The sequence below is a fragment of the Pelecanus crispus genome, chromosome 12, assembly GCF_030463565.1.
Source record: "Pelecanus crispus isolate bPelCri1 chromosome 12, bPelCri1.pri, whole genome shotgun sequence".
Lineage (NCBI taxonomy): Eukaryota > Metazoa > Chordata > Aves > Pelecaniformes > Pelecanidae > Pelecanus > Pelecanus crispus.
In genome coordinates, this window is record NC_134654.1 from 7,377,005 (window position 1) to 7,404,845 (window position 27,841).

General features: G+C 63.1%; 1 protein-coding gene and 1 pseudogene across 1 annotated transcript; both read right to left on the reverse strand.

The window, feature by feature from the left end:
- Positions 1–6,767: 6,767 nt before the first annotated feature.
- LOC142594709 (E3 ubiquitin-protein ligase PHF7-like) lies at positions 6,768–12,082 on the reverse strand. Its single transcript, XM_075720115.1, has 10 exons — positions 11,944–12,082; positions 11,669–11,763; positions 11,463–11,564; positions 11,069–11,193; positions 10,810–10,972; positions 10,617–10,723; positions 10,386–10,502; positions 10,014–10,132; positions 7,586–7,617; positions 6,768–6,950 (listed from the first exon to the last, which is right to left on the reverse strand). The coding sequence occupies exons 1-10, from the start codon at positions 12,080–12,082 to the stop codon at positions 6,768–6,770; spliced, it is 1,182 nt and encodes a 393-aa protein (XP_075576230.1).
- Positions 12,083–21,132: 9,050 nt separating this feature from the next.
- On the reverse strand, positions 21,133–26,453 carry LOC142594710 (E3 ubiquitin-protein ligase PHF7-like; annotated as a pseudogene).
- Between the last annotated feature and the right edge of the window lie 1,388 nt (positions 26,454–27,841).

Here is a 27,841-nt window from a genome sequence, read left to right on the forward strand (position 1 = left end):
TCCCTCCTTTCCTGGATGCAGGGGGAAACATAGTTAAAAAAGGATGAGGAAAAGGCTGAGGTACTTAACGCCTTCTCTGCCTCAGTCTTTAACAGTAAGACCAGTTGTTCTCGCGGGTACCCAGCCCCCTGAGCTGGAAGACAGGGACGGGGAGCAGAATGAAGCCCCCTTAATCCAAGGGGAAAGGGTTGGTGACCCGCTACAGCACTTAGACACACGGACGTGCATGGGGCCGGCTGGGATCCACCCGCGAGGGTACTGAGGGAGCTGGCAGAAGTGCCCACCGAGCCACCTTCCATCCTTTATCAGCCAGCAGTCCTGGTAACCGGGAAGGTCTCGGTTGACTGGAGGTTAGCAAATGTGACGCCTGTCTACAAGAAGGCCGGAGGGAGGGTCCGGGGAACTACGGGCCTGCCCAGCCTGACCTCGGTGCCGGCGTAGGTTACGGAGCAGCTCATCTTGAGTGCCATCACGCGGCACGACCGGGACAACGAGGTGATCGGGCCCAGTCAGCATGGGTTTATGAAAGGCAGGTCCTGCTTGACTAACCTGATCTCCTTCTGTGACAAGGTGACCCGCTCAGTGGATGAGGGAAAGGCTGTGGATGTTGTCTACCTGGACTTTAGCAGAGCCTTTGACACCGTTTCCCACAGCGTTCTCCTGGAGAAACTGGCTGCTCGTGGCTTGGACGGGCCTACTCTTTAATATCTTCATCAATGACACGGACAGTGGGATCGAGCGCACCCTCAGCAAGTTTGCAGACGACACCAAGCTGAGTGGCGCGGTTGACACGCCAGAAGGACGAGACGTCATCCAAAGGGACCCGGACAAGCTGGAGAGGTGGGCCTGTGTGAACCTCGTGAGGTTCAACAAGGCCAAGGGCAAGGTCCTGCGCCTGGGACGGGGCAACCCCCGACATCGGTGCAGGCTGGGGGATGAAGGGACTGAGAGCAGCCCTGCGGAGAAGGACTTGGGGGTACTGGTGGATGAAAAGCAGGACACGAGCCAACAGTGTGCGCTTGCAGCCCAGGCGGCCAACCGTATCCTGGGCTGCATCAACAGAGCGTGGCCAGCAGGTCGAGGGAGGGGATTCTGCCCCTCTGCTCTGCTCTGCTCTGCTCTGCTTCTGGTGGCACCTCACCTGGAGTAACCGCGTCCAGCTCTGGAGCCCTCAGCGCCACAAGGACATGGAACCGTTGGAGCGGGTCCAGAGGAGGGCCACAAAAACGATGCGAGGGCTGGAGCACCTCTCCTCTCCTATGAGGACAGGCTTAGGGAGCTGGGGGTCGTTCAGCCTGGAGAAGAGAAGGCTGCGGGGAGACCTTACTGCGGCCTTTCACTACTTAAAGGGGGCTGTAGGAAGGATGGGGACAACCTTTTAGCAAGGCCTGTTGTGACATGACAAGGAGTAATGGTTTTAAACTAAAGGAGGATAGATTTAGACCGGTGTCCTGGTTTCAGCTGGAATAGAGTTAATTTTTCTTCCTAGTAGCAGGCATAGCGCTGTGTTTTGGATTTAGTAGGAGAAGAATGTTGATAACACACTGGTGTTTTAGTTATTGCTAAGTACTGCTTATGCTAGTCAAGGACTTTTCAGCTTCCCATGCTCTGCCAGGTGCACAAGAAACTGGGAGGGGGCACAGCCAGAATAGTTGATCCAAACTGACCAAAGGGCTATTCCATACCGTATGACGTCACGCGCAGTATATAAACTGGGGGGGGTTGGCCGGGGGAGCAGCGATCGCTGCTCGGGAACTGGCTGGGTATTATCTAGGTCAGCGGGTGGTGAGCAATTGCATTGTGCATCCCTTGCTTTGTATATTATTATTATCATTGTTGTTGTTGTTGTTATCATCATCATTATTATATTGTTATCATTACTATTTTACTTTATTTCAATTATTAAACTGTTCTTATCTCAACCCAAGAGTGTTTCTCACTCTTACTCCTCCCATTCTCTCCCCCATCCCATCGGGGTAGGGGGAGTGAGCGAGCAGCGGCTGCATGGTGCTTAGTTGCTGGCTGGGGCTAAACCACGACGACTGGATATAAGGAAGGACTTTCCTACAGTGAGGGTGGTGAGGCACTGGAACAGGTTGCCCAGAGAGGTAGGTGGTGGAGGCCCCATCCCTAGACACATTCAAGGTCAGGTTGGATGGGGCTCTGAGCAACCTGATCCGGTTAAAGATGTCCCTGCTCACCGCAGGGGGGTTGGGCTAGATGGTCTCTAAAGGCCCCTTCCAACCCAAAGCGTTCTGCGATTCTATGACTCTACGATACTCTTTGCACGGCGGAAAACTGGCTGGATGGGCGGGCCCAAAGAGTCGTGGTGAATGGAGTTCAATCCAGTTGGCGGCCGGCCACAAGTGGTGTGCCCCAGGGCCCACTATTGGGGCCAGATCTGTTTAATAGCTTTATCAACGATCTGGAGGAGGGCTTCTTCCTGCATCCACAAAGGCCCATTGCTGCGGAAACTGGGGATGTGGAGAGGGCAGGCGTCTTTCTCAGCGGGCCAGCGTCTCCGGCCAGGCGGCCCGACGAAACGTGGCGGCGCTGCGCCGGGCGAGGGCGAACCGGGCTCCCCGGGAACACGCGGCGCTGGCGCCGTGCGCCTCCGTGCCCCCCCCGAGGTGCTGCATCTGCCGGCTGCGGGGCGCCTCGGTCACCGCCCGGGGCCGGCGCTGCCCCCGAATCTTCCCCTTCCCCTGCGGCAGCGAGCGAGCGAGCGAGGCTGCGTCTCCCCACTCTTCGGGCAGTTCGAGTGAGCGCAGCCGCCCCCCGGGGCCGCGGCGGAGCAGGGCTGGGCCGGAGCTGCCGCCCCCGTCCCGCAGGGCAGCTCCTGCTGCCGCAAGCACCGGCCGCGGCGGCGGGACCAGGCCCCCGCCTCATCTCCAGGAGGCGGTGGCGGGGCGGCCCTGCCGCGACTCCCTGCCCTGCCCTGCCCCGCCCCGCCCCGCCTGCGCCAGCGCCTGCTTCCACCGCCGCGGCAGCCAGGCGGGCGGCGTCGCCCCCGGCCCCCGACGTGCCCCCCCCCGCCATCACCCCCGTCGCCCAGCTCCGGGGGGGCCGATCGGGACCCCCCTCTGACAGGCCCAGGCCCAGGCCCGGCCCCGGCGAAGGTCGCGCCTTTTCTCGTGGCCATGGCCGGCTCCTGGCGCCTCATTGTCGCGCCTCTGCTGCGCTGCCGGGCCTGCCGGCAGGTGCAGCCCTCGCCCAGCGCCCACCACCCCGCAGCCACCGCTCGCCCCGCCGCCAGGCCCGCCCAGCCCTCGGCAGGGGGAGCAGGAGCAGCCGGACCCCTCGGTGAAGAGACAGGGCCCGCAGCCAATGAGGTGCCTCGGCGGAGAGAAGCTTCTGGAACACGCCGAGTGCCGGCCAGCGCCCAGCTGCCAGCCGGGGTATAAAAGGGGGGCGGGCGGAGGCGGCCTTGGCGTGTCGTGTCGTGGGGTGGTGTGTGGTGTGGTGAGGAGGGTGTGGGTGAGTGGGAGCTGTGCCCGTGGGTTGGGAGTGCGTGCCCTGCCCTCCTTTTGGTGGGTGCTTTCTTGTGGCTGCGTCCCTGAGTGAGGCCTCGCTCCTGGCCCGGGTGAGTGATCAGATGTTCTGGGTGCCCGCGCGAGAGAGATTTCCCCCTTGAGAGTGTGTGTGTGCGCGCGTGCGTGCGTGCGCCGCGCGCGCCTTGATGAGCTTCAGGGTGTTTGGAAGATTCCCTGCGTGATTCCCTGGCATGGCGAGGCGGGCATGGCGCAGGGTGCGTGCGTGCGGGCAGCTGAGCCGCGGCTGCCTGTGGCGGGGGGGAGCGGGGCGGAGGTGGGCTCAGCAGAGCGCCCGGGCTGGGCACCCACAGCTCGGGGGGGCCTTTGGTGTCAGTGGGTGCCGTTGCTCCCGCAGGCCCTGGAGACTGGTGCTGTGTGGCTCCTGCGTGGGCTCCCGCGGGACCCGGCAGCGCTGCTGCGCCGTGGGGGAAGATGCCGAGTGCCGGGAGTGTGGCGAGTGCGGCGACATGGTGACGGGTGAGGGGTGCATCTGTTGGGACAGGGGCCCCAGGGCCACGTGGGAGGTGGGGACAGGCGCGGGGCTGTGGTGCGGGGAGGGAGGGAGGGAGGGCGGGAGGGCTTGTGGCATGGGCTTGTTGCGCTCATGTTGTGCCTGCCCTTTGCAGTGCCGCCGGCTGTAGCTGGCCCAGAGTCTAGTCCCCTGTCCGGAGGAGATTTTGGCTGGTGCCCGGCTGTGCAGCAGAGGCGCCCGCACTGTGAGCGGGTGCTCCGGCCTCTGCCCCGTGCCGCTCCTGGTGTCACCCCCAGCGGCAGCCCAGTGCGGTGAAGGAGGTGCCGTTGGTGCTGTCGCCCGGCAGCGTGCCGGCTGTGCCCGCGAGGTGCCTGGGCAGCTGTGCCACCAGGATGGGCTCTGAATCCCTGAGAGCAGCCTGGTGAGTCCCCGGTCCGTGACACCCCGGCGTTCTGTGACGCCCCCCCTGTCGTGAGCCCCGCAGCTGCGGCAGGCCGCGGCACATGCCCTCTTTTCCCCCTGTTGCAGTAGCACGCCAGCAGGCTGAGTCAGAGAGTGGCTGATGAGAAGGGCTTCTACGGCTTCCTCGTCCCTGCTAACGCATCAGGAACCAGAGCAGGTAGCCCAGAAGGTGAGGCCGGTGCAAACGTGTCGTCGCTGTGTTCCCCGTGCCTCGTGTTGCTGAGCTGTGCATCGCTGACCGCTGGGGGTGCTCTGTCAGCTGTCCGCAAGCAACTGCCCTCTCTCCTCTTGTCGACGACGTTGTTGTTCATCCAAAAAGGCCTATTTCTGCGGAACTTGTGGATGTGAAGAAGGTAGGTGGCTTTCTGAGTGGCCTGGTGTCATGGGCGAGGCGGCCCGCCGAAACGTGGCGGGGCTGTGCTGGGCAAGGGTGAACCGAGCTCCTCAGCAACATGTGGCGCTGACGCCGTGTGCCTCTGTGCCCCCCAGAGGTGCTGCATCTGCCGGCGGCGTGGCGTCCGGGTCACAGGCTGGGGTCGGTGCTGCCCCCGAGTCTTCTCTTTCCCCGTGGCAGCGAGCGAGGCTGCGTCTCCCTGTTCTTCGTGGAGTTGAAGTGAGTGTAGCCGCCTTGCAGGGCCGGGTGCAGGGCGGAGGAGCGGGCTGAGGCTGAGCTGTCACCTCCGTCCCGCAGGTCCTTCTGCTGGAGGCACCGGCCGGTGCAGCGGGTGCGGGCGGTGCAGCAGGACTAGCTGGCCTGCCTCATCTGCCAGGAGGTAGTGGTGGGGTGGCCCTGCTATGACGCCTGCTCCCAGCACCGCTGCCTCCAGGTAGGTGTCGTCGTCCGCAGCCCCTGATGTGATGGCCACTGCTGATGCCATTGATGCCATCTGTGCCCCAGGGCCAGGCGCTGTGCTCTGCCGTGCACCACTTTGGCTGCCTGCCGTGCCAGGACGTAGTTGCATTCCGGGAGGAGATGTTTTGCCTGGGCGTGAAAATCCCTGACAGGTCAGTGTCCTCCACCCTGCCTCCCTCCCCCTCTGAGACGCTCCATGCAGTGTCCTCCTGCCTCGTGGGGTGTCCCCCAGCCCCGCAGCTGCGGCAGGCCGTGGCACATGCCCTCTTTTCCCCCTGTTGCAGTAGCACGCCAGCAGGCTGAGGCAGAGAGTGGCTGATGAGAAGGGCTTCTATGGCTTCTTCTTCCCTCTAACGCATCAGGAACCAGAGCAGGTAGCCCAGAAGGTGAGGCCGGTGCAAACGTGTCGTCGCTGTGTTCCCTGTGCCTCGTGTTGCTGAGCTGTGCATCGCTGACCGCTGGGGATGCTCTGTCAGCCGTCTGCGAGCAGCTGCCCTCTCCCCTCTTGTTGTCGATGTTGTTGTTCTGCAGAAATAGGCCTTTTTGGATGAACTTGTGGATGTGAAGAAGGCAGGTGGCTTTCTGAGTGGCCTGGTGTCACAGGCGAGGCGGCCCGCTGAAATGTGGCGGGGCTGTGCTGGGCGAGGGTGAACCGAGCTCCTCTGCCTGCCCTTTGCACAAGCCCCCGGTTGCAGGCGACGCAGACTCCAGCCCCTGGCACAGGGACCGTTGCACGGTGCCCCGGCTGCGGAGCACAGACCGGGGGATGTGCGGACATGTTGGGGATTTTGATGCCCAGGTGAAAGATCTTCTCCTTGAAGGTGTCTGCATCCTGGCAGAGCTGGCAGCAGAAATGGTGCAGGGCAGAGTGCAGGACCCGGCCCTGGGTCAGAGCTGGCCTCAGCATGCATGGTGGGGAGTGTCCCACTTGCCCTGCCCCTTCCCCCCCCGCCCCTGGAGCTGGGCAAAGGGGTGGTGATGTGAGGGGCTGGGGGCAATGCCGCCTACCTGGATGCAGTGGTGGTGAAGCCAGGCGCTGACACAGGCGGGGCAGACCAGGGTGTTGTAGCAGGGCTGCCCCACAACCACTTCCTGGAGGTGAGGCGGGGGCCTGGTCGCGCTGCAGCGGCCGGTGCTTGCAGCAGCAGGAGCTGCCCTGCGGGAGGGAGGCAACAGCTCTGCCCCAGCCGGGGCACTGGGACCGGGGTGGGCACGCGTGCGCGCCAGCCTCACCTTCTGTGCCACCTGTTCCATCTCCCGCAGGGTGTTGGGGGGGGAAGAAGCTGTAGAAGCCCTTTTCATCAGCCCCTCTCTGGCCCAGCCCGCTGGCAGGATAATGCAAGAGGGGGAAAGGAGGTGTGGCCGGGTCTGCCAGCGGTGCAGGGCTGGGGAGTGGGCTTGTCGGGGACCGGGCAGTGTCGAGGCCTGGGGCCTGTCTAGGCAGCTCTCATGGATTCAGAGCCCATGCTGGAGACCCAGCTGCTGCTGTCACAGCCTGCACAAGGCTGGAGGACAGTGGCACCGTCACCCCCAGCACCGTGCTGGGATGCCAGTGGGGTAATGCTGGGAGCGGGATGGGGGAGAGGCCAGAGATTCCAGGCTCCCAGGGCCCCAGCTCCTGGCAGTTGCGCTGCAGAAGAGGAGGCCAGGATGCTCGCAGGACACTCTGGCACCCAACCGCCCTCCTAGCCCCTGTCCACCAAACCTGCTGCTGCTCCCCAATAAAAGTTTATTTTTGTATTTTCTGTTTTCTTAGCAGAAAATAGTTAGTGTAATGTAAATAAATAGAATCATTTGTATTGATGTATGATGATCTGTATTGATTTGTATGATGTCTGGGCAGCGGGGGGCCTGTGCTGTTTCTTGGCAGCAGCACCCTGGGTGTCCCCGGCCCCCATCCCGGCCACCCTTGGGGCACTGCCGTGGCCCTTGCAGCCTGAGCCCCATGCAGCAGTGGGTGCTCCCATCACCCCTGCCTGGGTGCAGCTGGTGATGCAGGTGGAGGTGATGAGGCCCTGCAGGATGGGGTGTTGCTGGTAGCTGAAGCAGCAGGCAGTGGGGATGCCCTCTGTGAGGGCAGAGAGGCAGCCAGCCTGCCCTGGTGAGCCCCCAGGCTCCAGCAGAGGCTTGGGGTTCCGCAGGGATTTGCCATCTCCCGTCCCTCCCCTTGTGTCCTATTGCCTGGCGGTGGCCCCCCAGGAGACCCCTGGCCCCAAGGCTGAGTCCCAGCATTGGTGGTGGTCTCCTGCTCCCAGCCCTCCCCACAGCCGCGAGGGTCCCCGCTGACAGGGATGGGGCTCTCCTCTGCACGGTGCTGGGCCCCTGTGGCGCTGCCCTCCTTTTCTCCCCGGCTGCTGGGTAGGCGCAGGGTTTCAGGGAAGGAAAATGACTGCATCGCACCAAGGAAATGATGTTGGGGTCGCCCAGTTTTGCTGAGCTGGAGAAGGCAAGGAAACGGCAGCAGGGCAAGTGCCTGCCACGGGGCTGTGACTTTGAGATTCCATTTGGTTGCCTGGCAGGGACCGTCCGGAGCGCAAACCCCCACGACACGGACCCTGCCGCCGCTGCAAGGACCCCGAGGGGCTGTGAGCCGGGCTGGGGCACGAAGCTCTGTAGCCAGAGCCCCAATGGCAATGGCAAGCAGGCAGCCGTGAAGCAAGCTCCAGGCAGGCATTTGCTCTGCAACAGCCCCAGCAGCATCACTGTGTCGGGGGGGGCTGCAGACAGCGCGCCCAGCCCAGCATCCTTAAACGCCACGCCCAGGCAGGGGCTGCTTCATGCTGGGGGGGAGATAAGGCGTTCAGCCTCAGTACTCTGTGTTTCCCTGCCCTCCCAGGGGCTTCCAGGACTCTTCCTGTGACCCGCGGGGATGCCGAGCCCTGATGCGACCCGTATTTTCTCCCACTGGATTCCCCTTGGCTCACTCGAGCTGCAGGTCGGAGGAGGGTGTTTTATTAAACGCGTCGAGGGACGTAGAGTAGTGTGGAGGGGGCGGCGGCAGGGGAGAGGACGGACATGGTGTAGTCTAGCCTACCCTTGATTGGTTTAGTGTGGACTTGGTAGTGTAGGTTAATGGTTGGACTGGATGATGTTAAAGGTCTTTTCCAACCTAAACGATTCTATGATTCTATGATTAAGATGGGAAAGGACCTCTGAGATCATCAGTCCAATCATCAAGCCAACACCACCATGCCCGCTAAACCGTGTCCCAGAGTGCCACATCTACCCGTTTTTTGAACACTTCCAGGGATGGTGTCTCCCCCACCTCTCTGGGCAGCCTGTTCCAACGCTTGACTAGCCTTTCCGTGAAGAAATGTCTCCTAATACCCAACCTAAACCTCCCCTGGCGCAGCTTGAGCCCATTTCCTCTCGTCCTATCGCTAACTACTTGGGAGAAGAGACCAACGCCCACCTCACTACACCCTCCTGTCAGGTAGCTGCAGAGAGCGATAAGGTCTCCCTCCCCTCAGCCTCCTCTTCTCCAGGCTAAACAACCCCGGTTCCCTCAGCCGCTCCTCACAAGGCCTGTGCTCCAGACCCTTCCCCAGCTTCGTTGCCCTTGTCTGGACACGTTCCAGCACCTCGATGTCTTTCTTGTATTGAGAGGCCTAAACCTGGACACAGTATTCCAGGTGCGGCCTCACCAGTGCCGAGTACAGGGGCACAATCACCTCCCTGCTCCTGCTGGCCACGCTATTCCTGATCCAAGCCAGGATGCTGTTGGCCTTCTTGGCCACCTGGGCACGCTGCTGGCTCATGTTCAGCCGGCTGTCAACCAACACCCTCAGGTCCTTTTTGGCCAGGCAGCTTTCCAGCCGCTCTTGCCCAAGGCCGCAGCATTGCGTGGGGTTGTTGCGAGCCAAGTGCAGGAGCCGGCACTTGGCCTTGTTAAACCTCAAGCAGTTGGCCTCGGCCCATGGGTTCAGCCTGTCCAGGTCCCTGTGCAGGGCCATCCCACCCTCGAGCAGATCGACACTCCCACCCAGTTTGGTGTCATCTGCAAAGTTCCTGAGGGCACTCTCAATCCCCTCAGTCAGATCGTTGATAAAGATCTTAAACAAGAGTGGCCCCAAAACAGAGCCCTGGGGAACAGCGCTCCTGACTGGCCGCCAACTGGACTTGACTCCATTCACCACAACTCTCTGGGCTCGGCCACCCAACCACTTTTTTACCCAAGGAAGAGTATGCCCGTCCAAGCCATGAACTGCCAGCTTCCTAAGGAGAATGCTATGGGAGACGGCGTCAAAGGCTTTGCTGAATTTTAACTTTGCCGATTTAACTTGTTGGAGTTAAACTGAATATTTTCTGCTAAGAAAAGGGGAAATACAGAAGTACGCTTTTATTAGGGAGGATCGGCAGGTTTGTTGGACAGGGGCTAGGAGGGCCGTTGGGTGCCGGGGGGTCCTGCGAGCATCCTGGCCTCTTCTTCCGCAGCGGAACTGCCAGGAGCTGGGGCGCTGGGAGACTGCCCCTGCGCCGGGGGGCTGGAGCCTGCGTCGCCTGCAACGGGGGGCTCTGCAAGGGGCAGGCAGAGGATGAGCGCAACAAGCCCATGCCACACTCCCTCCCTCCCTCCCTCCCTGCACCGCACCGCACCGCACCGCACCGCAGCGCCGCGCCTGTCCCCACCTCTCGCACAGCTGTGGTGGCCACGTGGCCCCGGGGCCCCTGTCCCCACAGCTGCACCCCTCACCTGTGCCCGTGTGGCTGCAGTCGCCACACTCCCAGGACTCGGCATCTTCCCGCACAGCGGAGCAGCGCTGGTGGGTCCCGCGGGAGCCACAGGAGCTGCAGAGCACCAGTCTCCAGGGCCTGCGGGAGCAACGGCACCCACTGCCACCAAAGGCCCCCCCGAGCTGCGGGTGCCCAGCCCGGGCGCTCTGCTGAGCCCACCTCCGCCCCGCTCCCCCCCGCCACAGGCAGCCGCGGCTCAGCTGCCCGCACGCACGCACCCTGCGCCATGCCCGCCTCGGCATCTCAGGGCGCCTCCGGCCCTGCCCAAAGGAGGACACAAAGGCATCGTCTCCTCGCTGGGACTCTGGGCACCGCAGCCACCCGCGCTTACCCGTTCACCTCTGCCTCCTCCCGTCCCGCCGGGCACAGGCACTGCCTGGCGTCGCAGCAGCTGTGCCGCCGATAATGGTCCGCAAAGGCCCCCTCCTCCTCCTCCCAGGCAGCGTCCCTGCGGGAGCCGGGCAGCGCTCAGCCCCGGGGGCGTGGGGGACACCCCGCGAGGCAGGAGGACACTGCATGGAGCGTCTCAGAGGGGGAGGGAGGCAGGGTGGAGGGCACCGACCTGTCAGGGATTTTGATGCCCAGGCGAAACATCTCCTCTTGGAAGGCATTTACGTCCTGGCACAGCGGGCATCGGAAATGGTGCAGGGCGGAGCGCAGCGCCTGGCCCTGGGGCACGGATGGCATCAACGGCATCAGCATCAGCGGTGGCGGCAGGGGGGCCACATCAGGGGGCCGGGGGCAACGACGCCTACCTGGATGCAGCGGCGGTGGAACCAGGCACTGGTGCAGGTAGGACAGACCAAGGTGTCATAGCATGGCCGCCGTGCCACTACCTCCTGGCAGATGAGGCAGGCCGTCTGGTCCTGCTGCACCGCCCGCACCCGCTGCACCGGCCGGTGCCTCCAGCAGAAGGACCTGCGGGACGGAGGTGACAGCTCAGCCTCGGCCCGCTCCTCCGCCCTGCACCTGGCCCTGGACCCGGAGCTTGCCCCGCAGGGCGGCTACACTCACTTGAACTCCCCGAAGAATTGGGAGATGCACCCTCGCTCGCTACCGCAGGGGAAGTGGAATATTCGGGGGCAGCGCCGGCCCCGGCAGGTGACCGAGGCGCCCCGCAGCCGGCAGATGCAGCACCTCTGGGGGGGCACGGAGACGCTCGGCGTCAGCGCCGCGTGTTCCCGGGGAGCCCGGTTCGCCCTCGCCCAGCACAGCCCCGCCATGTTTTGGTGGGCCGCCTGGCCGGTGACACCGGGCCACTCAGAAAGACACCTACCTTCTCCACATCCCCAGTTTCCGCAGCAATGGGCCTTTGTGGATGAAGGAGGATGTGGAGGGTTGCTGACCTGTGCAGCACCGGGCACGGGGCGTGGGGACCGCGGTGGGGACGCGTGCCCCCCGGCCTCACCTTCTGCGACACCCGCGCCAGCTCCTGCCGGATGTCGGGGAGGAGGAAGCCGAAGAAGCCCTCTTCATCGGCCCCTCTCTGGCTCAGCCCGCTGGCGTGGTACTGCAAGAGGGGATAAGAGGGCACGTGCCAGGGGCTGCCGGCGGTGCGGGGCTGGGGACCGGTGGTTGTCAGGGACCGGGAATTTTTGAGCCCCGGGGACTCACCAGGCAGTTCTCGTGGACACACAGTCCGTCCTGACGGCACAGCTCCCCAACGACCTCGGCGTCACAGTCTGCCCGCTGGCACAGCCCGCACAGTGCTGGAGGACGATGGCACCGTCACCCCCAGCACCGCGCCAGGGTTCCGGCAGGGCTAACGCCGGGAGCGGGGCTGGGGGCAGGCCGGAGCAGCTTCCCAGAGCACGGGATCTCTGCACACACAGCCGGGCGCCAGCCAAAATCCCCTCTGGCAGGTGCCCGTGGGGATGCTCTGCGCTCACCTTCCTCCTCGGGGACCTGACCCTTTCTTATGGGCAGGGGAGGTGCACTGGAGGGTCCCGCCTGCTCCCCCTGCAGCTCTGCGGGACAGTGGGCAGCGGGGGGCTGGGGCCTTTTGCGGCGCCGGGACCTCGGCTCCATCTCCGCCAGTGGCTGCAGCGAAGGAGACGGCTGGGCGTCGGGACGTCGGTGCGGTCAAAGACCGTCCTGATCCTCTAGCGTCCGTGGCCAACGCGCCACTGAGCTGGGGGCGGTTGCGCGGGGGTGTTTATCCAGCCCGGGGGGTTTGTGACACGGGCTCCGCACGCACGTACGGTCACAAACACGGTCCCGCATGCGTGAAGCCGGGTCACAAATGTCCCCACGCCCAGTCATCTCCTTCCCTGCATCTGGGACCTGGGCACAGGCACAGGGCTGTGATCAGGGGAGGGAGGGAGGGAGTGTGGCATGGGCTTGTTTGTGCTCACCATCTCCCTGCCCCTTGCAGTGCCCCCCGTTGCAGCTGGCCCAGACTCCAGCCCCCCGGCGCAGGGACCCTCGCACAGCGCCCCGGCTCCTGGCGCTTTGGCTGAGGAAGAAGAGGCCAGGATCCTCGCGGGACACCCTGACGCCCAACTGCCTTCCCAGCCCCTGTCCCAGAAACCTGCAGGTCCTCGCTAATACAAGTTGGAACTTCGCACGTGGCTTTGCCGACACGCCTGAGCGCTGCTGCAGGGCAAGAGCCTCCGCACTGGCCCTGACCCTCCTGTTGGCACCGTGGTACAGCCCTCGGATTATTATCCGTTATTGCTTTTTCACGTAGGCAGCGATGACGTTGCAAGAAGTCGTCCAAGGGCAAGCAAGAGAGACTTCAGGGCCTTGGGACGACTGGCGAAGGGATCAGGAGCGCAAGCAGTGTTCTCCTCTACCCCTCCAGTTGCAGGGAACGAACGACGAGGGGAGAAACAGGAAGACCCAGCAGAGCAATAACTGGCTCTGAGACTGCTGTCACCGGCAACGTTTTGGCTTTTTTCATCCTGGGTCGGTCTACACGACACCAGGCCTGCTAGCGACACATGGGCTACACCTGTCGCAAAGGGGGAAAAGGATCTTTGCACAGGAGCGAGCAGGGCTCACGGAAAGACTGGGTACACCGAGTACACTGGAGCGCATCTGAAATGTCCCTGTACTGATGCGCACAGCACCCTAGCCACCTCAGTGGAGGTAGGGGATGGGACGGAGAGCCACACGGCACCAAAGACGCAAGGGTTGTTGATGTGTTAGAATGCACGGAAGCGCCTGAGAACAGTCACATAGGAATTAGGGCTTCCCCCGCAAAAAAGGTGGCGGCGGATCAATAGCCCGACCAAAGTGCACCTCCACCAATGCACGCAGCATGGGCGACAAACAGGAGGAGGTGGAAGCCTTTGCGCAGCTGGAAAACTATGATGTAGTTGCAATCGCGGAAATGCGGCGGGATGACTCGCGCCGCTGGAGTGCTGCAATGGACGCCTATAAACTCTTCAGAAGGGATGGGCAAGGAAGGAGAGGCGGTGGGGTAGCCCTGTATGTTAGGGAGTGTTTTGACTGTCTAGAGCTTGACCGACGGTGATGAAAGGGTCGAGCCCTTATGGGTAAGAGTCCGGGGAAAGGCCAACAAGGCAGGTATCATGGCGGGAGCCTGTTATAGAGCAACCAGGATGAAGAGACAGATGAAGTAGTCTATGAGCAGCTGGGAGAAGCCTCACCATCGCTAGCCCTTGTTCTCATGGGGGACTTCAACTCCGCCAGATGCCTGCTGGAAATGCGAAACAGCAGAGAGGAAACGATCTAGGAGGTTCCTGGAGCGTGCGGAAGAGAACTTCCTGACACAGCCCACTAGGGAAGGCACCCCGCTAGAGCTGCTGTTTGCAAACAGAGAAGGACTGGTGGGTGATGGGATGGTTGGAGGCCGTCTTGGGCACAGCGATCACAAAAGGATAGAGTTTTTGATTCTCAGAGAAGTAAGGAGGGGCGTTAGCGGAACTGCCGCCTTGGACTTCCGCAGGGCAGACTTTGGCCTGCTTAGGGGCCTGGTTGACAGGGTCCCTTGGGAGGCAGTCCTGAAGGGCAAAGGAGTCCAGGAGGGCTGGACGTTCTTCAAGAAGGAAATCTTAAAGGCGCAGGAGCAGGCCGTCCCCGTGGGCCGAAAGACGGGCCGGCGGGGAAGACGGCCAGCCTGGCTGAACAGAGAGCTTTGCCTGGAACTCAGGGGAAAAAAGAGAGTTCGTGACCTTTGCAAGAAGGGGCAGGTGACGCAGGAGGACTACAAGGATATCGTGAGGTTATGGAGGGAGCAAATTAGAAGGGCCGAAGCCCAGCTAGAACTTCATCTGGCCACTGCCGTGAAAGACAATAAGAACTGTTTCTGTAAATACTTTCACAACGAAAGGAGGCCTAAGGAGACTCTCCCTCCTTTCCTGGATGCAGGGGGAAACATAGTTAAAAAAGGATGAGGAAAAGGCTGAGGTACTTAACGCCTTCTCTGCCTCAGTCTTTAACAGTAAGACCAGTTGTTCTCGCGGGTACCCAGCCCCCTGAGCTGGAAGACAGGGACGGGGAGCAGAATGAAGCCCCCTTAATCCAAGGGGAAAGGGTTGGTGACCCGCTACAGCACTTAGACACACGGACGTGCATGGGGCCGGCTGGGATCCACCCGCGAGGGTACTGAGGGAGCTGGCAGAAGTGCCCACCGAGCCACCTTCCATCCTTTATCAGCCAGCAGTCCTGGTAACCGGGAAGGTCTCGGTTGACTGGAGGTTAGCAAATGTGACGCCTGTCTACAAGAAGGGCCGGAGGGAGGGTCCGGGGAACTACGGGCCTGCCAGCCTGACCTCGGTGCCGGCGTAGGTTACGGAGCAGCTCATCTTGAGTGCCATCACGCGGCACGACCGGGACAACGAGGTGATCGGGCCCAGTCAGCATGGGTTTATGAAAGGCAGGTCCTGCTTGACTAACCTGATCTCCTTCTGTGACAAGGTGACCCGCTCAGTGGATGAGGGAAAGGCTGTGGATGTTGTCTACCTGGACTTTAGCAGAGCCTTTGACACCGTTTCCCACAGCGTTCTCCTGGAGAAACTGGCTGCTCGTGGCTTGGACGGGCCTACTCTTTAATATCTTCATCAATGACACGGACAGTGGGATCGAGCGCACCCTCAGCAAGTTTGCAGACGACACCAAGCTGAGTGGCGCGGTTGACACGCCAGAAGGACGAGACGTCATCCAAAGGGACCCGGACAAGCTGGAGAGGTGGGCCTGTGTGAACCTCGTGAGGTTCAACAAGGCCAAGGGCAAGGTCCTGCGCCTGGGACGGGGCAACCCCCGACATCGGTGCAGGCTGGGGGATGAAGGGACTGAGAGCAGCCCTGCGGAGAAGGACTTGGGGGTACTGGTGGATGAAAAGCAGGACACGAGCCAACAGTGTGCGCTTGCAGCCCAGGCGGCCAACCGTATCCTGGGCTGCATCAACAGAAGCGTGGCCAGCAGGTCGAGGGAGGGGATTCTGCCCCTCTGCTCTGCTCTGCTCTGCTCTGCTCTGCTCTGGTGGCACCTCACCTGGAGTACCGCGTCCAGCTCTGGAGCCCTCAGCGCCACAAGGACATGGAACCGTTGGAGCGGGTCCAGAGGAGGGCCACAAAAACGATGCGAGGGCTGGAGCACCTCTCCTCTCCTATGAGGACAGGCTTAGGGAGCTGGGGTCGTTCAGCCTGGAGAAGAGAAGGCTGCGGGGAGACCTTACTGCGGCCTTTCACTACTTAAAGGGGGCCTGTAGGAAGGATGGGGACAACCTTTTTAGCAAGGCCTGTTGTGACATGACAAGGAGTAATGGTTTTAAACTAAAGGAGGATAGATTTAGACCGGTGTCCTGGTTTCAGCTGGAATAGAGTTAATTTTTCTTCCTAGTAGCAGGCATAGCGCTGTGTTTTGGATTTAGTAGGAGAAGAATGTTGATAACACACTGGTGTTTTAGTTATTGCTAAGTACTGCTTATGCTAGTCAAGGACTTTTCAGCTTCCCATGCTCTGCCAGGTGCACAAGAAACTGGGAGGGGGCACAGCCAGAATAGTTGATCCAAACTGACCAAAGGGCTATTCCATACCGTATGACGTCACGCGCAGTATATAAACTGGGGGGGGTTGGCCGGGGAGCAGCGATCGCTGCTCGGGAACTGGCTGGGTATTATCTAGGTCAGCGGGTGGTGAGCAATTGCATTGTGCATCCCTTGCTTTGTATATTATTATTATCATTGTTGTTGTTGTTGTTATCATCATCATTATTATATTGTTATCATTACTATTTTACTTTATTTCAATTATTAAACTGTTCTTATCTCAACCCAGGAGTGTTTCTCACTCTTACTCCTCCCATTCTCTCCCCCATCCCATCGGGGTAGGGGGAGTGAGCGAGCAGCGGCTGCATGGTGCTTAGTTGCTGGCTGGGGCTAAACCACGACGACTGGATATAAGGAAGGACTTTCCTACAGTGAGGGTGGTGAGGCACTGGAACAGGTTGCCCAGAGAGGTAGGTGGTGGAGGCCCCATCCCTAGACACATTCAAGGTCAGGTTGGATGGGGCTCTGAGCAACCTGATCCGGTTAAAGATGTCCCTGCTCACCGCAGGGGGGTTGGGCTAGATGGTCTCTAAAGGCCCCTTCCAACCCAAAGCGTTCTGCGATTCTATGACTCTACGATACTCTTTGCACGGCGGAAAACTGGCTGGATGGGCGGGCCCAAAGAGTCGTGGTGAATGGAGTTCAATCCAGTTGGCGGCCGGCCACAAGTGGTGTGCCCCAGGGCCCACTATTGGGGCCAGATCTGTTTAATAGCTTTATCAACGATCTGGAGGAGGGCTTCTTCCTGCATCCACAAAGGCCCATTGCTGCGGAAACTGGGGATGTGGAGAGGGCAGGCGTCTTTCTCAGCGGGCCAGCGTCTCCGGCCAGGCGGCCCGACGAAACGTGGCGGCGCTGCGCCGGGCGAGGGCGAACCGGGCTCCCCGGGAACACGCGGCGCTGGCGCCGTGCGCCTCCGTGCCCCCCCCGAGGTGCTGCATCTGCCGGCTGCGGGGCGCCTCGGTCACCGCCCGGGGCCGGCGCTGCCCCCGAATCTTCCCCTTCCCCTGCGGCAGCGAGCGAGCGAGCGAGGCTGCGTCTCCCCACTCTTCGGGCAGTTCGAGTGAGCGCAGCCGCCCCCCGGGGCCGCGGCGGAGCAGGGCTGGGCCGGAGCTGCCGCCCCCGTCCCGCAGGGCAGCTCCTGCTGCCGCAAGCACCGGCCGCGGCGGCGGGACCAGGCCCCCGCCTCATCTCCAGGAGGCGGTGGCGGGGCGGCCCTGCCGCGACTCCCTGCCCTGCCCTGCCCCGCCCCGCCCCGCCTGCGCCAGCGCCTGCTTCCACCGCCGCGGCAGCCAGGCGGGCGGCGTCGCCCCCGGCCCCCGACGTGCCCCCCCCGCCATCACCCCCGTCGCCCAGCTCCGGGGGGGCCGATCGGGACCCCCCTCTGACAGGCCCAGGCCCAGGCCCGGCCCCGGCGAAGGTCGCGCCTTTTCTCGTGGCCATGGCCGGCTCCTGGCGCCTCATTGTCGCGCCTCTGCTGCGCTGCCGGGCCTGCCGGCAGGTGCAGCCCTCGCCCAGCGCCCACCACCCCGCAGCCACCGCTCGCCCCGCCGCCAGGCCCGCCCAGCCCTCGGCAGGGGGAGCAGGAGCAGCCGGACCCCTCGGTGAAGAGACAGGGCCCGCAGCCAATGAGGTGCCTCGGCGGAGAGAAGCTTCTGGAACACGCCGAGTGCCGGCCAGCGCCCAGCTGCCAGCCGGGGTATAAAAGGGGGGCGGGCGGAGGCGGCCTTGGCGTGTCGTGGGGTGGGGTGTGGTGTGGTGAGGAGGGTGTGGGTGAGTGGGAGCTGTGCCCGTGGGTTGGGAGTGCGTGCCCTGCCCTCCTTTTGGTGGGTGCTTTCTTGTGGCTGCGTCCCTGAGTGAGGCCTCGCTCCTGGCCCGGGTGAGTGATCAGATGTTCTGGGTGCCCGCGCGAGAGAGATTTCCCCCTTGAGAGTGTGTGTGTGCGCGCGTGCGTGCGTGCGCGCGCGCGCCTTGATGAGCTTCAGGGTGTTTGGAAGATTCCCTGCGTGATTCCCTGGCATGGCGAGGCGGGCATGGCGCAGGGTGCGTGCGTGCGGGCAGCTGAGCCGCGGCTGCCTGTGGCGGGGGGGAGCGGGGCGGAGGTGGGCTCAGCAGAGCGCCCGGGCTGGGCACCCACAGCTCGGGGGGGCCTTTGGTGTCAGTGGGTGCCGTTGCTCCCGCAGGCCCTGGAGACTGGTGCTGTGTGGCTCCTGCGTGGGCTCCCGCGGGACCCGGCAGCGCTGCTGCGCCGTGGGGGAAGATGCCGAGTGCCGGGAGTGTGGCGAGTGCGGCGACATGGTGACGGGTGAGGGGTGCATCTGTTGGGACAGGGGCCCCAGGGCCACGTGGGAGGTGGGGACAGGCGCGGGGCTGTGGTGCGGGGAGGGAGGGAGGGAGGGCGGGAGGGCTTGTGGCATGGGCTTGTTGCGCTCATGTTGTGCCTGCCCTTTGCAGTGCCGCCGGCTGTAGCTGGCCCAGAGTCTAGTCCCCTGTCCGGAGGAGATTTTGGCTGGTGCCCGGCTGTGCAGCAGAGGCGCCCGCACTGTGAGCGGGTGCTCCGGCCTCTGCCCCGTGCCGCTCCTGGTGTCACCCCCAGCGGCAGCCCAGTGCGGTGAAGGAGGTGCCGTTGGTGCTGTCGCCCGGCAGCGTGCCGGCTGTGCCCGCGAGGTGCCTGGGCAGCTGTGCCACCAGGATGGGCTCTGAATCCCTGAGAGCAGCCTGGTGAGTCCCCGGTCCGTGACACCCCGGCGTTCTGTGACGCCCCCCCTGTCGTGAGCCCCGCAGCTGCGGCAGGCCGCGGCACATGCCCTCTTTTCCCCCTGTTGCAGTAGCACGCCAGCAGGCTGAGTCAGAGAGTGGCTGATGAGAAGGGCTTCTACGGCTTCCTCGTCCCTGCTAACGCATCAGGAACCAGAGCAGGTAGCCCAGAAGGTGAGGCCGGTGCAAACGTGTCGTCGCTGTGTTCCCCGTGCCTCGTGTTGCTGAGCTGTGCATCGCTGACCGCTGGGGGTGCTCTGTCAGCTGTCCGCAAGCAACTGCCCTCTCTCCTCTTGTCGACGACGTTGTTGTTCATCCAAAAAGGCCTATTTCTGCGGAACTTGTGGATGTGAAGAAGGTAGGTGGCTTTCTGAGTGGCCTGGTGTCATGGGCGAGGCGGCCCGCCGAAACGTGGCGGGGCTGTGCTGGGCAAGGGTGAACCGAGCTCCTCAGCAACATGTGGCGCTGACGCCGTGTGCCTCTGTGCCCCCCAGAGGTGCTGCATCTGCCGGCGGCGTGGCGTCCGGGTCACAGGCTGGGGTCGGTGCTGCCCCCGAGTCTTCTCTTTCCCCGTGGCAGCGAGCGAGGCTGCGTCTCCCTGTTCTTCGTGGAGTTGAAGTGAGTGTAGCCGCCTTGCAGGGCCGGGTGCAGGGCAGAGGAGCGGGCTGAGGCTGAGCTGTCACCTCCGTCCCGCAGGTCCTTCTGCTGGAGGCACCGGCCGGTGCAGCGGGTGCGGGCAGTGCAGCAGGACTAGCCGGCCTGCCTCATCTGCCAGGAGGTAGTGGTGGGGTGGCCCTGCTATGACGCCTGCTCCCAGCACCGCTGCCTCCAGGTAGGTGTCGTCGTCCGCAGCCCCTGATGTGATGGCCACTGCTGATGCCATTGATGCCATCTGTGCCCCAGGGCCAGGCGCTGTGCTCTGCCGTGCACCACTTTGGCTGCCTGCCGTGCCAGGACGTAGTTGCATTCCGGGAGGAGATGTTTTGCCTGGGCGTGAAAATCCCTGACAGGTCAGTGTCCTCCACCCTGCCTCCCTCCCCCTCTGAGACGCTCCATGCAGTGTCCTCCTGCCTCGTGGGGTGTCCCCCAGCCCCGCAGCTGCGGCAGGCCGTGGCACATGCCCTCTTTTCCCCCTGTTGCAGTAGCACGCCAGCAGGCTGAGGCAGAGAGTGGCTGATGAGAAGGGCTTCTATGGCTTCTTCTTCCCTCTAACGCATCAGGAACCAGAGCAGGTAGCCCAGAAGGTGAGGCCGGTGCAAACGTGTCGTCGCTGTGTTCCCTGTGCCTCGTGTTGCTGAGCTGTGCATCGCTGACCGCTGGGGATGCTCTGTCAGCCGTCTGCGAGCAGCTGCCCTCTCCCCTCTTGTTGTCGATGTTGTTGTTCTGCAGAAATAGGCCTTTTTGGATGAACTTGTGGATGTGAAGAAGGCAGGTGGCTTTCTGAGTGGCCTGGTGTCACAGGCGAGGCGGCCCGCTGAAATGTGGCGGGGCTGTGCTGGGCGAGGGTGAACCGAGCTCCTCTGCCTGCCCTTTGCACAAGCCCCCGGTTGCAGGCGACGCAGACTCCAGCCCCTGGCACAGGGACCGTTGCACGGTGCCCCGGCTGCGGAGCACAGACCGGGGGATGTGCGGACATGTTGGGGATTTTGATGCCCAGGTGAAAGATCTTCTCCTTGAAGGTGTCTGCATCCTGGCAGAGCTGGCAGCAGAAATGGTGCAGGGCAGAGTGCAGGACCCGGCCCTGGGTCAGAGCTGGCCTCAGCATGCATGGTGGGGAGTGTCCCACTTGCCCTGCCCCTTCCCCCCCCGCCCCTGGAGCTGGGCAAAGGGGTGGTGATGTGAGGGGCTGGGGGCAATGCCGCCTACCTGGATGCAGTGGTGGTGAAGCCAGGCGCTGACACAGGCGGGGCAGACCAGGGTGTTGTAGCAGGGCTGCCCCACAACCACTTCCTGGAGGTGAGGCGGGGGCCTGGTCGCGCTGCAGCGGCCGGTGCTTGCAGCAGCAGGAGCTGCCCTGCGGGAGGGAGGCAACAGCTCTGCCCCAGCCGGGGCACTGGGACCGGGGTGGGCACGCGTGCGCGCCAGCCTCACCTTCTGTGCCACCTGTTCCATCTCCCGCAGGGTGTTGGGGGGGGAAGAAGCTGTAGAAGCCCTTTTCATCAGCCCCTCTCTGGCCCAGCCCGCTGGCAGGATAATGCAAGAGGGGGAAAGGAGGTGTGGCCGGGTCTGCCAGCGGTGCAGGGCTGGGGAGTGGGCTTGTCGGGGACCGGGCAGTGTCGAGGCCTGGGGCCTGTCTAGGCAGCTCTCATGGATTCAGAGCCCATGCTGGAGACCCAGCTGCTGCTGTCACAGCCTGCACAAGGCTGGAGGACAGTGGCACCGTCACCCCCAGCACCGTGCTGGGATGCCAGTGGGGTAATGCTGGGAGCGGGATGGGGGAGAGGCCAGAGATTCCAGGCTCCCAGGGCCCCAGCTCCTGGCAGTTGCGCTGCAGAAGAGGAGGCCAGGATGCTCGCAGGACACTCTGGCACCCAACCGCCCTCCTAGCCCCTGTCCACCAAACCTGCTGCTGCTCCCCAATAAAAGTTTATTTTTGTATTTTCTGTTTTCTTAGCAGAAAATAGTTAGTGTAATGTAAATAAATAGAATCATTTGTATTGATGTATGATGATCTGTATTGATTTGTATGATGTCTGGGCAGCGGGGGGCCTGTGCTGTTTCTTGGCAGCAGCACCCTGGGTGTCCCCGGCCCCCATCCCGGCCACCCTTGGGGCACTGCCGTGGCCCTTGCAGCCTGAGCCCCATGCAGCAGTGGGTGCTCCCATCACCCCTGCCTGGGTGCAGCTGGTGATGCAGGTGGAGGTGATGAGGCCCTGCAGGATGGGGTGTTGCTGGTAGCTGAAGCAGCAGGCAGTGGGGATGCCCTCTGTGAGGGCAGAGAGGCAGCCAGCCTGCCCTGGTGAGCCCCCAGGCTCCAGCAGAGGCTTGGGGTTCCGCAGGGATTTGCCATCTCCCGTCCCTCCCCTTGTGTCCTATTGCCTGGCGGTGGCCCCCCAGGAGACCCCTGGCCCCAAGGCTGAGTCCCAGCATTGGTGGTGGTCTCCTGCTCCCAGCCCTCCCCACAGCCGCGAGGGTCCCCGCTGACAGGGATGGGGCTCTCCTCTGCACGGTGCTGGGCCCCTGTGGCGCTGCCCTCCTTTTCTCCCCGGCTGCTGGGTAGGCGCAGGGTTTCAGGGAAGGAAAATGACTGCATCGCACCAAGGAAATGATGTTGGGGTCGCCCAGTTTTGCTGAGCTGGAGAAGGCAAGGAAACGGCAGCAGGGCAAGTGCCTGCCACGGGGCTGTGACTTTGAGATTCCATTTGGTTGCCTGGCAGGGACCGTCCGGAGCGCAAACCCCCACGACACGGACCCTGCCGCCGCTGCAAGGACCCCGAGGGGCTGTGAGCCGGGCTGGGGCACGAAGCTCTGTAGCCAGAGCCCCAATGGCAATGGCAAGCAGGCAGCCGTGAAGCAAGCTCCAGGCAGGCATTTGCTCTGCAACAGCCCCAGCAGCATCACTGTGTCGGGGGGGGCTGCAGACAGCGCGCCCAGCCCAGCATCCTTAAACGCCACGCCCAGGCAGGGGCTGCTTCATGCTGGGGGGGAGATAAGGCGTTCAGCCTCAGTACTCTGTGTTTCCCTGCCTTCCCAGGGGCTTCCAGGACTCTTCCTGTGACCCGCGGGGATGCCGAGCCCTGATGCGACCCGTATTTTCTCCCACTGGATTCCCCTTGGCTCACTCGAGCTGCAGGTCGGAGGAGGGTGTTTTATTAAACGCGTCGAGGGACGTAGAGTAGTGTGGAGGGGGCGGCGGCAGGGGAGAGGACGGACATGGTGTAGTCTAGCCTACCCTTGATTGGTTTAGTGTGGACTTGGTAGTGTAGGTTAATGGTTGGACTGGATGATGTTAAAGGTCTTTTCCAACCTAAACGATTCTATGATTCTATGATTAAGATGGGAAAGGACCTCTGAGATCATCAGTCCAATCATCAAGCCAACACCACCATGCCCGCTAAACCGTGTCCCAGAGTGCCACATCTACCCGTTTTTTGAACACTTCCAGGGATGGTGTCTCCCCCACCTCTCTGGGCAGCCTGTTCCAACGCTTGACTAGCCTTTCCGTGAAGAAATGTCTCCTAATACCCAACCTAAACCTCCCCTGGCGCAGCTTGAGCCCATTTCCTCTCGTCCTATCGCTAACTACTTGGGAGAAGAGACCAACGCCCACCTCACTACACCCTCCTGTCAGGTAGCTGCAGAGAGCGATAAGGTCTCCCTCCCCTCAGCCTCCTCTTCTCCAGGCTAAACAACCCCGGTTCCCTCAGCCGCTCCTCACAAGGCCTGTGCTCCAGACCCTTCCCCAGCTTCGTTGCCCTTGTCTGGACACGTTCCAGCACCTCGATGTCTTTCTTGTATTGAGAGGCCTAAACCTGGACACAGTATTCCAGGTGCGGCCTCACCAGTGCCGAGTACAGGGGCACAATCACCTCCCTGCTCCTGCTGGCCACGCTATTCCTGATCCAAGCCAGGATGCTGTTGGCCTTCTTGGCCACCTGGGCACGCTGCTGGCTCATGTTCAGCCGGCTGTCAACCAACACCCTCAGGTCCTTTTTGGCCAGGCAGCTTTCCAGCCGCTCTTGCCCAAGGCCGCAGCATTGCGTGGGGTTGTTGCGAGCCAAGTGCAGGAGCCGGCACTTGGCCTTGTTAAACCTCAAGCAGTTGGCCTCGGCCCATGGGTTCAGCCTGTCCAGGTCCCTGTGCAGGGCCATCCCACCCTCGAGCAGATCGACACTCCCACCCAGTTTGGTGTCATCTGCAAAGTTCCTGAGGGCACTCTCAATCCCCTCAGTCAGATCGTTGATAAAGATCTTAAACAAGAGTGGCCCCAAAACAGAGCCCTGGGGAACAGCGCTCCTGACTGGCCGCCAACTGGACTTGACTCCATTCACCACAACTCTCTGGGCTCGGCCACCCAACCACTTTTTTACCCAAGGAAGAGTATGCCCGTCCAAGCCATGAACTGCCAGCTTCCTAAGGAGAATGCTATGGGAGACGGCGTCAAAGGCTTTGCTGAATTTTAACTTTGCCGATTTAACTTGTTGGAGTTAAACTGAATATTTTCTGCTAAGAAAAGGGGAAATACAGAAGTACGCTTTTATTAGGGAGGATCGGCAGGTTTGTTGGACAGGGGCTAGGAGGGCCGTTGGGTGCCGGGGGGTCCTGCGAGCATCCTGGCCTCTTCTTCCGCAGCGGAACTGCCAGGAGCTGGGGCGCTGGGAGACTGCCCCTGCGCCGGGGGGCTGGAGCCTGCGTCGCCTGCAACGGGGGGCTCTGCAAGGGGCAGGCAGAGGATGAGCGCAACAAGCCCATGCCACACTCCCTCCCTCCCTCCCTCCCTGCACCGCACCGCACCGCACCGCACCGCACCGCAGCGCCGCGCCTGTCCCCACCTCTCGCACAGCTGTGGTGGCCACGTGGCCCCGGGGCCCCTGTCCCCACAGCTGCACCCCTCACCTGTGCCCGTGTGGCTGCAGTCGCCACACTCCCAGGACTCGGCATCTTCCCGCACAGCGGAGCAGCGCTGGTGGGTCCCGCGGGAGCCACAGGAGCTGCAGAGCACCAGTCTCCAGGGCCTGCGGGAGCAACGGCACCCACTGCCACCAAAGGCCCCCCCGAGCTGCGGGTGCCCAGCCCGGGCGCTCTGCTGAGCCCACCTCCGCCCCGCTCCCCCCCGCCACAGGCAGCCGCGGCTCAGCTGCCCGCACGCACGCACCCTGCGCCATGCCCGCCTCGGCATCTCAGGGCGCCTCCGGCCCTGCCCAAAGGAGGACACAAAGGCATCGTCTCCTCGCTGGGACTCTGGGCACCGCAGCCACCCGCGCTTACCCGTTCACCTCTGCCTCCTCCCGTCCCGCCGGGCACAGGCACTGCCTGGCGTCGCAGCAGCTGTGCCGCCGATAATGGTCCGCAAAGGCCCCCTCCTCCTCCTCCCAGGCAGCGTCCCTGCGGGAGCCGGGCAGCGCTCAGCCCCGGGGGCGTGGGGGACACCCCGCGAGGCAGGAGGACACTGCATGGAGCGTCTCAGAGGGGGAGGGAGGCAGGGTGGAGGGCACCGACCTGTCAGGGATTTTGATGCCCAGGCGAAACATCTCCTCTTGGAAGGCATTTACGTCCTGGCACAGCGGGCATCGGAAATGGTGCAGGGCGGAGCGCAGCGCCTGGCCCTGGGGCACGGATGGCATCAACGGCATCAGCATCAGCGGTGGCGGCAGGGGGGCCACATCAGGGGGCCGGGGGCAACGACGCCTACCTGGATGCAGCGGCGGTGGAACCAGGCACTGGTGCAGGTAGGACAGACCAAGGTGTCATAGCATGGCCGCCGTGCCACTACCTCCTGGCAGATGAGGCAGGCCGTCTGGTCCTGCTGCACCGCCCGCACCCGCTGCACCGGCCGGTGCCTCCAGCAGAAGGACCTGCGGGACGGAGGTGACAGCTCAGCCTCGGCCCGCTCCTCCGCCCTGCACCTGGCCCTGGACCCGGAGCTTGCCCCGCAGGGCGGCTACACTCACTTGAACTCCCCGAAGAATTGGGAGATGCACCCTCGCTCGCTACCCGCAGGGGAAGTGGAATATTCGGGGGCAGCGCCGGCCCCGGCAGGTGACCGAGGCGCCCCGCAGCCGGCAGATGCAGCACCTCTGGGGGGGCACGGAGACGCTCGGCGTCAGCGCCGCGTGTTCCCGGGGAGCCCGGTTCGCCCTCGCCCAGCACAGCCCCGCCATGTTTTGGTGGGCCGCCTGGCCGGTGACACCGGGCCACTCAGAAAGACACCTACCTTCTCCACATCCCCAGTTTCCGCAGCAATGGGCCTTTGTGGATGAAGGAGGATGTGGAGGGTTGCTGACCTGTGCAGCACCGGGCACGGGGCGTGGGGACCGCGGTGGGGACGCGTGCCCCCCGGCCTCACCTTCTGCGACACCCGCGCCAGCTCCTGCCGGATGTCGGGGAGGAGGAAGCCGAAGAAGCCCTCTTCATCGGCCCCTCTCTGGCTCAGCCCGCTGGCGTGGTACTGCAAGAGGGGATAAGAGGGCACGTGCCAGGGGCTGCCGGCGGTGCGGGGCTGGGGACCGGTGGTTGTCAGGGACCGGGAATTTTTGAGCCCCGGGGACTCACCAGGCAGTTCTCGTGGACACACAGTCCGTCCTGACGGCACAGCTCCCCAACGACCTCGGCGTCACAGTCTGCCCGCTGGCACAGCCCGCACAGTGCTGGAGGACGATGGCACCGTCACCCCCAGCACCGCGCCAGGGTTCCGGCAGGGCTAACGCCGGGAGCGGGGCTGGGGGCAGGCCGGAGCAGCTTCCCAGAGCACGGGATCTCTGCACACACAGCCGGGCGCCAGCCAAAATCCCCTCTGGCAGGTGCCCGTGGGGATGCTCTGCGCTCACCTTCCTCCTCGGGGACCTGACCCTTTCTTATGGGCAGGGGAGGTGCACTGGAGGGTCCCGCCTGCTCCCCCTGCAGCTCTGCGGGACAGTGGGCAGCGGGGGGCTGGGGCCTTTTGCGGCGCCGGGACCTCGGCTCCATCTCCGCCAGTGGCTGCAGCGAAGGAGACGGCTGGGCGTCGGGACGTCGGTGCGGTCAAAGACCGTCCTGATCCTCTAGCGTCCGTGGCCAACGCGCCACTGAGCTGGGGGCGGTTGCGCGGGGGTGTTTATCCAGCCCGGGGGGTTTGTGACACGGGCTCCGCACGCACGTACGGTCACAAACACGGTCCCGCATGCGTGAAGCCGGGTCACAAATGTCCCCACGCCCAGTCATCTCCTTCCCTGCATCTGGGACCTGGGCACAGGCACAGGGCTGTGATCGGGGGAGGGAGGGAGGGAGTGTGGCATGGGCTTGTTTGTGCTCACCATCTCCCTGCCCCTTGCAGTGCCCCCCGTTGCAGCTGGCCCAGACTCCAGCCCCCCGGCGCAGGGACCCTCGCACAGCGCCCCGGCTCCTGGCGCTTTGGCTGAGGAAGAAGAGGCCAGGATCCTCGCGGGACACCCTGACGCCCAACTGCCTTCCCAGCCCCTGTCCCAGAAACCTGCAGGTCCTCGCTAATACAAGTTGGAACTTCGCACGTGGCTTTGCCGACACGCCTGAGCGCTGCTGCAGGGCAAGAGCCTCCGCACTGGCCCTGACCCTCCTGTTGGCACCGTGGTACAGCCCTCGGATTATTATCCGTTATTGCTTTTTCACGTAGGCAGCGATGACGTTGCAAGAAGTCGTCCAAGGGCAAGCAAGAGAGACTTCAGGGCCTTGGGACGACTGGCGAAGGGATCAGGAGCGCAAGCAGTGTTCTCCTCTACCCCTCCAGTTGCAGGGAACGAACGACGAGGGGAGAAACAGGAAGACCCAGCAGAGCAATAACTGGCTCTGAGACTGCTGTCACCGGCAACGTTTTGGCTTTTTTCATCCTGGGTCGGTCTACACGACACCAGGCCTGCTAGCGACACATGGGCTACACCTGTCGCAAAGGGGGAAAAGGATCTTTGCACAGGAGCGAGCAGGGCTCACGGAAAGACTGGGTACACCGAGTACACTGGAGCGCATCTGAAATGTCCCTGTACTGATGCGCACAGCACCCTAGCCACCTCAGTGGAGGTAGGGGATGGGACGGAGAGCCACACGGCACCAAAGACGCAAGGGTTGTTGATGTGTTAGAATGCACGGAAGCGCCTGAGAACAGTCACATAGGAATTAGGGCTTCCCCCGCAAAAAAGGTGGCGGCGGATCAATAGCCCGACCAAAGTGCACCTCCACCAATGCACGCAGCATGGGCGACAAACAGGAGGAGGTGGAAGCCTTTGCGCAGCTGGAAAACTATGATGTAGTTGCAATCGCGGAAATGCGGCGGGATGACTCGCGCCGCTGGAGTGCTGCAATGGACGCCTATAAACTCTTCAGAAGGGATGGGCAAGGAAGGAGAG